The 12150-nt window shown below is 61.2% G+C and overlaps 1 protein-coding gene across 6 annotated transcripts in view; it reads left to right on the top strand.

Annotated features, from left to right (window-relative positions):
- The first annotated feature begins 2590 nt into the window (after positions 1 to 2590).
- Positions 2591 to 12150, top strand: part of ABLIM3 (actin binding LIM protein family member 3) — a 46261-nt gene continuing 36701 nt past the window's right edge. For all 6 annotated transcript variants that reach the window (XR_009208326.1, XR_009208329.1, XR_009208328.1 and 3 more), the window contains exon 1: positions 2591 to 2874. Coding sequence is in view for 1 of the 6 variants with exons in the window: in XM_058422505.1 (XP_058278488.1) it covers positions 2862 to 2874 (13 nt within the window). In the remaining 5 variants the exon portion in view is untranslated. The remainder of the gene's footprint in view (positions 2875 to 12150) is intronic.

Raw genomic sequence — 12150 nt, 5'->3', positions numbered from 1 at the left:
CTTTTATCTCCACCATTCCTGCATCCCTTCCCACTGAAGGACGCAGGATTCGCCTTCCCCTGCACAGCCTGAGCTCTGTGGGACCCGCGGGTGCTGAGCGGAGCGGGAGCCTTGTGGGAAAAACGCATCCAATAATTGCTGCGAAAATTCATGTTGCGGCGCACAGACACAAAGGGATGAAAGGAGGCTGCCTCAACATCCTGACATTTCCTCCTTTCTGACTTCTCGTCTCAGGCATCCCGAACATCCTCTCACGGCAGCTTTGGCAGGCAGCTCCCTCAGACAAAGGGAAGGAAATGCGATTTCCAAATCAGCCCGGCACGGCGCTGGTGGTGAGGGGCTCCGAGCAGCGCCCAGGAGCTGCTGGCTGGGCTGGGGAGGTGACGAGGGTTAGAGCTCCTTGCTGCCGCCTCCTCAGCACCGAAACTCAGAGATCCCAGCGCAGGGAGCACCCGGCACCGTGCCCGCCCGGCAGTGCCCGCTCCCCTTCCCCACAGAGCACCTCTGGGACCCCCCAGCTGCGGGGGGATGACAGGGCAGAGGTCCTGCACCGGTGCCCCCTGAGCTGCACCGGGGCAGCCCGTCCTCCTGCGCAGCCCTCTGCAACCCCAGGCTGCCTGCGCTGGAAATTTCAAGTTGTTCTAAAGGCAGCAAGTTAACGAGATTTGGAAACCAGGTCAGCGGAAGGAGCTCAATTAGCTGCTGAACCGTGGGGACCAGCTCCCGTCGTGGCTGCTTTATTGACTCCTCCGACGGGCGTCACTGACACCACACGCCTCAGTCTGGCCGGGGTGGGGCCCGTCCCTGAGGAGGGGACACCTGGACACTCATCGGGCACAGGGAATTTTATAAAGGGCCGAACTCAGCGCAGCCTGAGCCACCCCATGGTGCTGGGTCGTAGAATCACCACGGAATTATAGAATGGCCTGGGTTGGAGGGGATCCTAAAGATCATCCAGTTCCAACCCCATGGGCAGGGACACCTTCCACTGTCCCGGGGTGCTCAGAGCTCCACCCAACCTGGCCTTGGGCACTTCCAGGGATGGAGCAGCCACAGCTGTTCTGGGCACCCTGTGCCAGGGCCTCCCCACCCTGACAGGAAGGAATTTCTTCCCAATATCTAATCTAAACCTCCTCTAAAGCCGCTCCCTCTTGTCCTGTCACTACACGCTCCTGTGAACAGCGCCTCTCAGTCTTCCTCGTAGCAGCGGCTCAGTTCCCCCAGCCCCTCAGGAACCCCCAGGCTCCCGCTCGCACCGCTCGTCCTGCTCGTCCCTGCCACCTCAGGGGAGGAGACAGCCAAAGGGGACAGGCAGCAGGGCTCGCACAGGGCTGGCAGCACCGGCACGGCTCAGGCGACCTGCTACCTGTCTTGTCACGTCAGCACCGACATCTGCTGCAAATAAAACAGCGAGAGAGAGAGAGAGAGAGAGGGAGAGGCAGAGCCCAAGGGCCTCTCTGAGCAGCTCTCCAGCCCCGGCAGCGGGAGAGACGCGGCGCCTGTCACGCCGCATGAAAAACCTCTTTCATTAGTGCCGGGGCTGGAGCTCAGATCCTGGAATCACGGCAAGAATCGCAGCTTGGGATGGCAGCACAGCATCCCGGGGGCTCCGCAGGCAGGCGGGCACAGCCGCGGCTCTGTGGGCACCGGGGGAGCGGCCTGGGCAGGGCTTTGTTCTGACAGACAGCCTTTCGCCCGCGGAACAAGGAGCGCAGGGCTTTGAAGCTCTTCCAGGGATCCTGAGGTGCTGCCGGCAGGGAGAGCCGCTCTGATGCCGAGGGAAGAGCCCCTCTCCATCCTGGCGTGGGACACACGCCCAGGCTGCCAGGACAGCTGGGGGTGCCAGCCTGGACAGCCGCGGGAGGGGATCTTGGCACCGGAGGAAATCCGGGCTGCTGCATAAACTGCACCCGTCTGTCCTGGGACAGCATCTCGGGGATGCTCAACCACGGCGGGGCCAAGCTGGGGAGAAAACAGTGCAGGGCAGGCAGCGGGGGCACCCAGGGCTGGGCTGGGGCCCTGTGGCACGGAGGGACCAGCCAGGGGCACAGGGATGAGGGCAGAGGGAAGGAAAGGGAAGGGAAGGGAAGGGAAGGGAAGGGAAGGGAAGGGAAGGGAAGGGAAGGGAAGGGAAGGGAAGGGAAGGGAAGGGAAGGGAAGGGCTGAGGGCTGAGGGCAGGACTGAGGACAGAAATGAGGGTGGAGAAGCAGGCAGGACTGTGGCCAGGACAGGGCACAGGGCAGGGCAAAGCAGGGCAGGGCACTGCCAAGGCTGAGCATCCCCCAGCCCCCCCCGGGTCCGTGCAGGGATCCGTGTCCGTGCGGGCACCGCCCTGCCCCGCCCTGCCCCGCCCTGCCCGGCCCCACCCTGCTTAGCCCCGCCCTCCCCGGCCCCGCCCTGCCCGGCCCCGCCCGTGTCTCCCGGGCCGCTCGCTGCCCGCGGGCGGTGCCGCCGGGCCGGGGCGGTGCCGGGGCGGTGCCGGGGCGGTGCCGGTGCTGCGCGGCTCCGCCGCCGCTCCCAGCCGCTATAAGCCGGGCGGCCGCGGCCGCGCTCCGCAGTGCATGGCCGAGCCCCGGCCGGCCCCCGCCGCTCCGCCGGGATCCTCCCCGGGGCCGGTCCCGGCCGCCCCCCGCGTCCCCTCCCCGCCAGCCGTGACCTTGGCATCCTCCGGCCGCGGGGACGGCGCCGGGGACGGCCGCCGTGGGATGCGTTAGGCGGCGGATCGCACGGGAATATTCCCCCCCAAGGGAGAAGGAGAGCGGCAGCCTCCTCCCGCGGCCGGGGAGCGGCAGGAAAAGCGGATTTAAAGAGCATCTTTGGCCCCTTTGTTGGATGAGAAGGACGGGGAAGGAGCGGCAGGATGAGCACTAGCAGTGAGTACGGCGTCCTCTCGCCTCGGCCGTGGGGATGGGGCCGATACCGCGCCGAGCTGGCTGGGAGGAATCGGAAAGAAAATGTCATAGCAGCGCTGACAAGCCTGGCGGGATGGAATTTGGGGTTATTTTCCTGCCTGCCCGCTGACAGGCGCTGGCTCGGCCGCGTTCGATGTGGGCCGAGCCGTGGTGCTTATCTCCACGGAGTACTTTTCTTGGCTCGGATTTCTGGGGTTTTGGAGGGCAGAGCATCGACTGAAATGTCGATACGCAACATGGTGAGAGGCAGCCAGGAGCGCTCTGACAGGCACAGCCTCACTTGCTGCTGCCTCTCCCTGGGAAGAAATGGATGTGAGGGGAGGAGGAGGAGGGTGAGGGGAGACCCAGAAACCTGAGCAAAGCACAGGTGCAATCCTGGGGAAAAAAAAAAAAAAAAAAGGCAAAAACCCCAAACCTTCCGCAGCTGGGGATGTGGGTGTTCTATTGTGCGTGAGACAGGGACAGAGGCACTCATGCGCCGTGGATGAATTTCTAAAGAAGCAGAGCTCGGAAATGTGCTGCATGAGATGAGAACTGGCACCAAGGCTGCTCACTTTGGGTTCTGTGCCCTTGTTGGGGAGTCTGGGAAGATTGATCAGGGTCGAGCAAGTCACGATGGATTTCTTTTTTTTTTCCTACCTGTGTGACAGCTGTGCCCACCTCGCTGGCACGGCTTGGATCCCTCCCTTTAAAAGCAGAGAGTCCCTGGTAAAGGAGTTGATGCTGGCGGCCACCTGAGGGGCTTCCTCCCGGGATCACCATCCAGGGAAGCCCCCCCTGCCCCTCCCGTGGGTCCCGGAGCCGTGTGAGGAGCGGATCCCTCCCCCAGGCGCAAAACAGCAGAGCAGCAACTTCTCCATTGCCCCGGCGTGCCGAGGTTTCTCAATCCGAGGGCTTGGGGTGGTTCCCGAGCAAAACACCGTGAAAAATGCCTTGGCACGCTGCGAGGCAACAGAACAGGTGATTCCAGCTCTGTCGGGCTGTGTCAGAGGCGAGGAAACTTTCCGGGTGCCCTCTGCCCGAGCCACACCTGGGACAGGAGCGAGCCCCCCTCCCGGGGGAGCGGGCCCGGCGCTGCCTAGGTAGGAAACAATAGGCGCTGATTCCTTCCGAGCCTGCAGGATGCCTGATAACAAAGGGTCCTCGCCGCGCTCCTCTGGGGGAGCAGCTCAGGTCTGCTGCGCAGGACTGCCGGGATCAGCGGCCGCCGCGGTCAGCTGGGGCTGCTAAGCTTCCTCTAAGCCAATTTTGCCAAATGCCTGTTGGTTCCTTTTGGGATTCCTTCCCAGCTCTTAATAGCTGGCTCGGCTGCTGCTGGAGATAAGGGCTGTTTATGGCACTGGCGCGTTCCAGGGACCTGATCGTGCTGCAGAACTGCACACACACACACACACAGCGAGGTGCCGGGGAGCCCGGCTGTGCTGCCGTGCCCTGGCTCACGGGAGAGGCCGCCGGGCAGAGCCGGGGGTCCCTCGGGAGCTGCTCCTCCTTGTGCCACCGCCTGGCTCTGGGCACACAGCAGCGCCGGCAGCTGCCAGGGCTCTCGCCAAGCCCTTTGCAGTCTTTGCCTAGATTGCCATCACCCCGTTTTAAGCAGCCACGTGTTTTAGCCAAGGCTTGGCAACTCCGTGACGTCTCCTGGTCGCTCACCGTGCTGGGGGTTGGTGATTTATGGGACACTCCGGGTCCTTTCGGGACCACACCAGGGATGTGCAAACCCTGCTGGGCGCTGCCCCTGCCCTCTTGGGCTCCCAGTTGTTTTCCCAGCAGCTGGGATGCTCCCAGCAGTGGCTTGGATGCCTGAAGGCTGCTTCCCTTGTGCTCCCAGCAGTGGCTCTGTGAGCCAGGCCGGGCTGTGGGGCCACCTCTGCCGTCAGCACCTTCAGGGACTGCTGTGAGCGCTGCCAAAAGCTGCCTCACCCAGCTCTGGGCATCCCTCCCCAGCCTGCAGCCCTCAAATCCGTCTGCCCACGAGGCACAAAATACCAGATCCTGGGAGCCTTGTGTCAGTGACATCTGTTTCGCCCCCCTGATGCCACCTGGCACTCACCCAGCTTTTTTACCCCTCTGCTGGTGGCCAGGGGCTCACTGGAGCTTGGTGCCACTTGTGGCTTCCCAGCACAGGCAGCTCTGCTGCTTTGGGGGTTTTTTGGCTGTTTTTTCCCCTCCAGGACAAGGGCAGGTTGTGCACAAATTTATGATGCCCAGGTGTGCCTGTGCCTGCAGGGCTAAAATTTCGGGGCTGGCAAAACCAAGGAGATGCAGAGCTGAGGATGAAATGCCACCATCTGATCTGTGAATTCCCACCACTGCTTCCCATCTCGCCAGCTGCATTTTGTTAACGCTTCTCTCGCGCCTGGAGCTGATGTGAGGCAGGAAACCTGTGGCTGTGGGCCACGCCTGGCCCCGAGCCACGCTGCTGAGCAAATCCGCGAGGCCTCGGGAGCTCTGGGCAGGATTTGCTGGGTTTATCTCTGGAGAAGCTCCGTGCACAGCACTCAGCAGCCCTTGTTGAGGGGACGGGGGGCCGTTTTTCACCCCAGATTTGAAGACCCGGTGTCATCGACTGCCCCACGATGAGGGCAAAGCCAGATGAAAATTTTGTGTTTGAGGTGAAGAGATAAAACCACTGGATCTCCGGCATCCACTCCTATCCTGAGGGTGGGGAGGTGGCCTCTGCCCCTGCTGGGACTCCAGGGGTGCAGTGAGGGTTTGGAGCGCACTGTGTTGGTGTTCACATTGGTTAGGCCACCACTGCCTCTCACTAATTGGTTACAAATGGATCCCTGCCTCAGCAAACAGGTCTCTGGTGCTGCTTGGCATTTCCACGGGAGCTGGAGCTTGTAGGACAAACCCTTGGCCCAGAGAACATCCCTTAAAATCCCCCCCTGGAATCTCCTCTGCCTGCAGCCAGCATCTCCCTCGGAATCTGGGCGGGGAGTCTGACGCGACCGACGCTGTGCTTGTGCTGAAAGGGTTAAAGCTGCCGCTGCCCCGAGGATTTCAGCCTCTGAAAGGAGTGGGAAGAATCCCTTCTGCTGCTCTGGGGGCGAGCCAGCCGCTCTGGGTGCTGCGGGTCCGCGCAGTGCTGTCTGAGTCACCCCGTGGGATTTGCACATCATCCCTCGGGCCCGGCCGCTGCCGGTCTGGGTGCTGCGTTCGTCAGGTGCCCCTGGCTGCCCTGGGTGTCACAAAGGACATCCCAGCTCCTGGCGAGGTGAAACCCTGCCCAGCTCCTGGCTTGAGCCGGGTCTGGCAGGATCTGGATCAGTGTGGCACTGGGTGATCGGGTCTGGTTCACAAACCTGGCGTCTTGCACGTTCCCTCCCGTCTCCAACGTGCACCTGGGGGAAAAAGGAGACCAGAATCCTACGGCGAGTCAGCTCAGGGTGGGCTGAGCCATTTACCCCCATCCCTGCAGCAGCTGGGAGCCTGCTGGAGCACGGAGAGCTCCCGAAGAAGGTTTGGTATGCCCAGTGGAAAGTTTCATCCCTATGCGTGCCACCTCTCAAATTCCTGCCGAGAGGGACCCCCTGCTCTGAGAAAGGCTGGACATTCGGGAAGGGAGGCTTCCTGACAGCTCCTGATGAATGCAGCATGTTTGCCTGGTTATTTTTGTCTTTCCCTAAATCGTGCTCGCTCTCAGACCGTGATCCTCTAAGCGTAATTACCCCGTAATCTGCAGGCACATGTGGTTACAAGGTGTTTACCAGCAAACTCCATTAAGGCCCTGTGTAATTAAAGAGGAATCCCGTGGTGCTGCACATCCCTGGCAGCTCCAGCTCCGCTCCTGAGTCTGCAGGTGATTCACAGGTGTCCCCACCCTGTGGGGAGGGTCCCGCAGGGAGTTTTTCCCCAGGTTCAGAAACGCGGGGAACCCGGAGGGTTGATGTCATGAGCAGGGTGTTTTTTCAGAATTTGGGCACCAAGGGGAACTCCCAGACTCTCTGCCTGCATTTCAGTCCTCTCAATACCCTGACAAACAACCAGACACAAACCATTCCTTGTTTTCCTGGGCAGCCTAGCGGAGGGACAATCGCCCATTGCATTCGCTTTGCTGCCAGAGAATTCCGATCCCAGCTCTGTCCCTGGGCTGGTGGACGGGCTCCGTCCTCTCTGCAGCCTTCACCCAGGCTCTTTTCAAACCCTCTTTCCTGGCAGCTGGCCCTTGGAAGAGCGGGAGCCACGGCAAGCGGCCCTGCGTGCCCGTGGAGCGCGTGCTGGGAGGTCAATTGAAACGATCGACTCCTCCCGAGGGCCGAGAGTGCTCCTCTAAAATAAAGAGCACATTTTCCAATCAGCGAGCGACGGCTGCTTTAGCAGGATGACGGAGCTGGGGATGCCAGGCTGGGCTGGAGGCACGAATCCCCGTGCTGCTGCCTTTGCTGGGAAGGAGGGAAGGAAAACCCACCCGGTTCCTCCAGACCCTGCTGTGACAGGGCCGTCACCAAGCGGCTGGGACACCTCATCTGGTGTTTTTATAGTTCTTAAATGCATCAGTGCCTGGGCTGCGAGCGCTGCAGCACCTCCAGAAGGCGTCTGGGGGTGGAGTGGTCACGGCAAGAGCTGGGGGGAGGAACGATGGAGAGCTTTGCAGGATGGAAGGGAGTGTGGAGGGAATGCCCAGGTGCCTCAGGCTCAGGGATTTGGGCTGTGCGCAGGGCTGGCAGGGGAACTGGAAGCCTGGAGCAGGGAAGTTTGTTGTGCCAGGTCTTCCTGTGCCCAGCACCTCTGGAGTCTGGGGGCTCAGTGCATCCCTGGGGCAGTAGAACAGCGGGAACACACTTCCCACGGGCACTCCTGGCTTTCAGGAAGGGCTGATCGAGGTTTAACAGGCCCAAAGTGATTTCTCCCAGTGATCTCTCCCAGGAGCAAACTCGGCTGCACCGGTCCCGTTTATTTGCTGGTGGCTCAGGTATTGGATAGGCTCCAGTTTCTGGGTGCATTTTTCAGCTCAGGTGGAGTTTTCAGAAAGCTTTATCAGTATCAGCCCTAAGCCCTGGCCTGGGAATTGATGAGCTTTCTCCACTGCCTGGGGCGGAGAGCAGAAAGAAAAAGGAGCTGCTGCTGTGGTTTCCTTAGCCAGCCTGTCTGGCCTTCCTTTCTTCTCACCCTTGCTGGCCTGGCGAGGTCTGCAGAGCCCCAAGGACCGCTTGTCTTTCTGTTCATGGACATTTTATTCCACTCCCATTTTGAATCAGTGTAGAAATTGCTTCCTCCCCAACAAATCAGCTTCTTTCTGAGTCTTGGAAAAGGCTCAGAACTGGGGAAGTCCTCGTGGGAAGGAGCACAGCAGCGGGAGAGGGGAGCAGGTGCTCGAGGTCTGAAGCCATCTCGCTGGCTTCTGGTTTCTCTTGGCAACAAGTGGCACATTTTGGAGAGCTGTGGGGCACGAAGGGCTTTGCTGGTGCCAATGCCAGCCCCAAAAACCCTTCCTCAAGCCAGCCGGAGTTTGAGTTCCGGGGTTTGACCTGTCCTCGGAGCAGGCGGTGACGTGGCTGTGTCCCAGAAATGCAGCCAGGCTGCAGGGTCAGACAATCCAAAAGCAGAGCAGGGCTCGGTGTGAGCTCCCCAGTCCGCGTGCCAGGCCCTGAACAGCCCCCCCAGAAACACCTCGCCTGTGAATGCACCTGGCAAGGCCCTGCCTGTCCTTCCCCACACCCCAGCTGTGCTGGGATGAAATTCACGGAATTCCCACGGGATTACAGGGTGGCCAGCGCTGGAAGGGACCTTAAAGTTCTCGTAGCACCCACTGCCATGGGCAGGGACACCTTCCACAGAGCAGGGTGCTCCAAGCCCTGCCCAGCCTGGCCTTGGACACTTCCAGGGATTGCTCTTGCTGGAGAATGGGAGCTATTTTTAAATCCTCTTGGGGACTGGGTGGGTCTTTGCCTGCCTCACAGGCACTTGCCGGGACATGTGGTGGGGATCTCCCCGTTCCAGCTGCTGGATTCCCAGTGCAGGCACAGAGGGTCCCAGCAGGCTGGATGGCCCTGGAAAATGAGGAGTGGGCTCGATCTGATCCTTCCCCTCTGGAAAAGGAGGAGTGGGCTGGATCTGATCTTTACCCCTCTGGAAAAGGAGGAGTGGGCTGGATCTGATCCTTCCCCCCTGGAAAAGGAGGAGTGGGCTGGATCTGATCCTTCCCCTCTGGAAAAGGAGGAGTGGGCTGGATCTGATCCTTCCCCCCTGGAAAAGGAGGAGTGGGCTGGATCTGATCCTTCCCCTCTGGAAAAGGAGGAGTGGGCTGGATCTGATCCTTCCCCTCTGGAAAAGGAGGTGCCTGCATGAGCTGAGGGATTGAGTGGGGATGTTCTCGCCTCCCCTGCTTTTGAAAAAAAAATAAAAGAAGGAAAGTCGCTGCCTGTGCGGTGAGTTATGTGCTGACGACTCCTTCTGATGCCTACATATAAAATCCCTCGCCTCCCTGAGGATGCTCCCCGTTGAAAGCTTTTATGGCATCTTAAAAATAGCCACGGAGGGGGAGAGAATGAGAAGATGGATAGGTAGGTGGATCCCTAATAAGGAGAGGAGAGGAAACAGCTCGAGGCGGAATGGAAAGACTTCGGTGATCGGCATGTGAGGGGCTGCCGAGGGAGGGGGCGGCGCGGCCGCACCGAGCTGCGTGCCCAGCAGGAGCAGGAAACCCTAAAAAAAGCCATCCCGGGAGATTCTGTGCCCTGCCCGTGCCGGGGACAGGCCTGGGGTGAGCGGCAGCTCTCCCGCAGCCGCTGGCCGCATTCTACAAGTCGCTGTTAAAAATAATCCGCGGCTCGGCCAGCCGCAGCTGCTGCTCCTGAGTGATCCCCATCGGGCTCATCCCTGCTCCTTCCCCACTCCGGGATGGAGCTGAGGGATGAAGTCACTCCTGGATGCCCCCGAGGTGGCTTTTCCCACCTGGGCTGTGCTCCGGGAAAGCTGCTGGGAGCCGCCTCTGCCCCGGCAGTTTGTAATTCCCCGGGGTGGGATTTGGGGGTGCTGGGACAGCCCCGGAGCCCTGCAGGGGGACAGTCCTGCTCTGCCCTGTGGCACTGCCAGTCTCCCGGGGCTGCGAGGTGGCTCCAGGCCCTCTGCTGTGCTTGTGGCAGCTCTCCCCATCGCTCAGGGAAGATTTTCCGGAGCGTCTCCAAGAAATGCCGATGGCTTTGGCTTCCCTCGGCGCAGCGCAGCCGCTGGGCACAAAGGGCGCTTGGTCAGCCGAGAGATCTGCCAGATCCCTCCTCTGGATGCCCTTGGGAGCTGGTGGACTCTGCTGCGGCCGCTGCTGATGCCCGCGGTCCCATCTCGCCCCCGGGCCGGCCCTGCGGCGCCGGTGTCCAGCGGCACAAGGCACCGTGAGCTCTCTCGGGCTGTGACACCTCCCGGCCCAGCGCGGGCAGGCGCAGCCTGGGGTCGGGCGCTGCAGGAAGGGTGGCTGCAGCCATGACAAGAGTCTCCCACGCTGGGAATGTGGCAGGAGCCATCAGCTCTGCTCTGTCTGTCCTCCCGAGCCCCCGGGGCGCCGCTGCCCACCCCAGCTCTGCCCCTGGCAGGAAAAAACCCCGTGCAGGTGCCGTGGTTTGCTGCGGGCAGCTGGGAAACCCTCCCTGGCTTTGCCCCTGCTCCAGCTGCAGGGAAGAAACGCTGCTCACAAGGCTCCTCTGTCACACCCGCCAGCCTGTCACATCCAGGCCATCTCCCTCCGGCTTTCTGCTCTTTTTTTATCCTTTTTTTTCCCTCCCTCAGCTAGACAGGAGCCCAGGGAAGCAGAGGCTGTGGAGGGTTAGCAGGGCCCAGCTCCAGGGAATGGCGAAGCTGGAGAGATCCTGCCGGAGCCCCGTGGGTGGTGCTGAGGCAGCAGCACCATCCCGGCTGGGGAGTGTCCGTGTCCATCCCCTCCTGGGGTGCTGCCCCCTGCTCTGGGCTCCCGACACAGGAAAGCCTGCCAGGCTTGGCATTGTCCAGCCTGGAGGAGAGGAGCTCTGGGATCACCCAGCTGTGGCCTTCCAGCGCCCGGAGGGAGCCTGCAGGAATCGTGGAGACAATTTACAGAGGATGGAGTGACAGGATACGGGGCAGGGCTTCACACTGACAGAGAGGGAGGGTGGATGGGATGTTAGGATGAAATTCCTCCCTTGTGAGGGTGCTGAGGCCCTGGCACAGGGTGCCCAGAGAAGCTGTGGCTGCTCCTGGATCCCTGGAAGTGTCCAAGGCCGGGTTGGACAGGGCTTGGAGCCACCTGGGACAGTGGAAGTTGTCCCTGCAATTGCTGGGGGTGGAGTTAGATGAGTTTTGAGATCCTTCTTCCAGCCCAAACCATTCCATGATTCTACCCCTGGTCCCTGCTCCCACCTTGGCTGGGAGCATCCCGCGGGTGTCCAGAGGGAGGGCTGGCCAGGAGCGGACACCTGAGTGGGCCAGGAGGGGACACCTGAGCTGGCCAGGAGGGGACACCTGAGTGGGCCAGGAGGGGACACCTGAGTGGGCCAGGAGGGGACACCTGTGGGTGGCCAGGAGGGGACACCTGCAGCAGCCCCAGCCCTCTCTGCCTGCTTGCCTGCTCCGGTGGCAGCCAGGGTCCAGGCTGGGACACAATTCTGTTCCCCGGCAGGCAAGTTTTGGCCCACTTAACCAAAAACACCACAAAGCTCATTTTCCCCCCGCTGAAAGGGGACTTGTTCCCCGGAAAGTGCCAGCTCTGCCGGGCCCATTGATTGCGCGTTAATTGTCGTTAATGAGGAGCTGGGCGAAGTGGCATCCAGAGGCTCCTGGGGACAGGCTGTCGCTTTGGCTTGGGAGGGACATCTCAGCGGGGAAGGCAGCCGTGACCTCGGCGTGGGTGAGCTGAGCTGCATGAACGGGTTTGTTAACGAGGAATGCTCCAATTGCTGCGCCCGCAGCGCGCAGGGCAGCGCCAAGAGGGTGAGGAGGATCTCTGGTGATTCCCTGTACGCAGATGGATTTATTTACACATGGAGAGGTGGGATGGAGAGGGATAAACCCACCCTGCCCAGGAGGGAGTGATGCCTTGAGCTCAACTTCCGTATTTTCCACGTTCTGCACGGCATTGGTGCATAACTCTGAACTTCATACAAAGCGTGAGCGAGTTCCCTCACAGATCAGTCACACAGAACAATCCTTCTCCAGCCCCAGAACCAAGGACACCACTGCAGCTTCGGGCCCAAAAATGCAAACAGCAGGGAACTGAGGAGAGCAACCTGGGAGGGTGGGACTGCATCACCTGAAGCTGTAACTGGA

Source organism: Hirundo rustica, chromosome 14 (genome assembly GCF_015227805.2).
Source record: "Hirundo rustica isolate bHirRus1 chromosome 14, bHirRus1.pri.v3, whole genome shotgun sequence".
Classification (NCBI taxonomy): Eukaryota; Metazoa; Chordata; class Aves; order Passeriformes; family Hirundinidae; genus Hirundo; species Hirundo rustica.
This window is presented reverse-complemented; position numbering and strand designations above follow the sequence as displayed.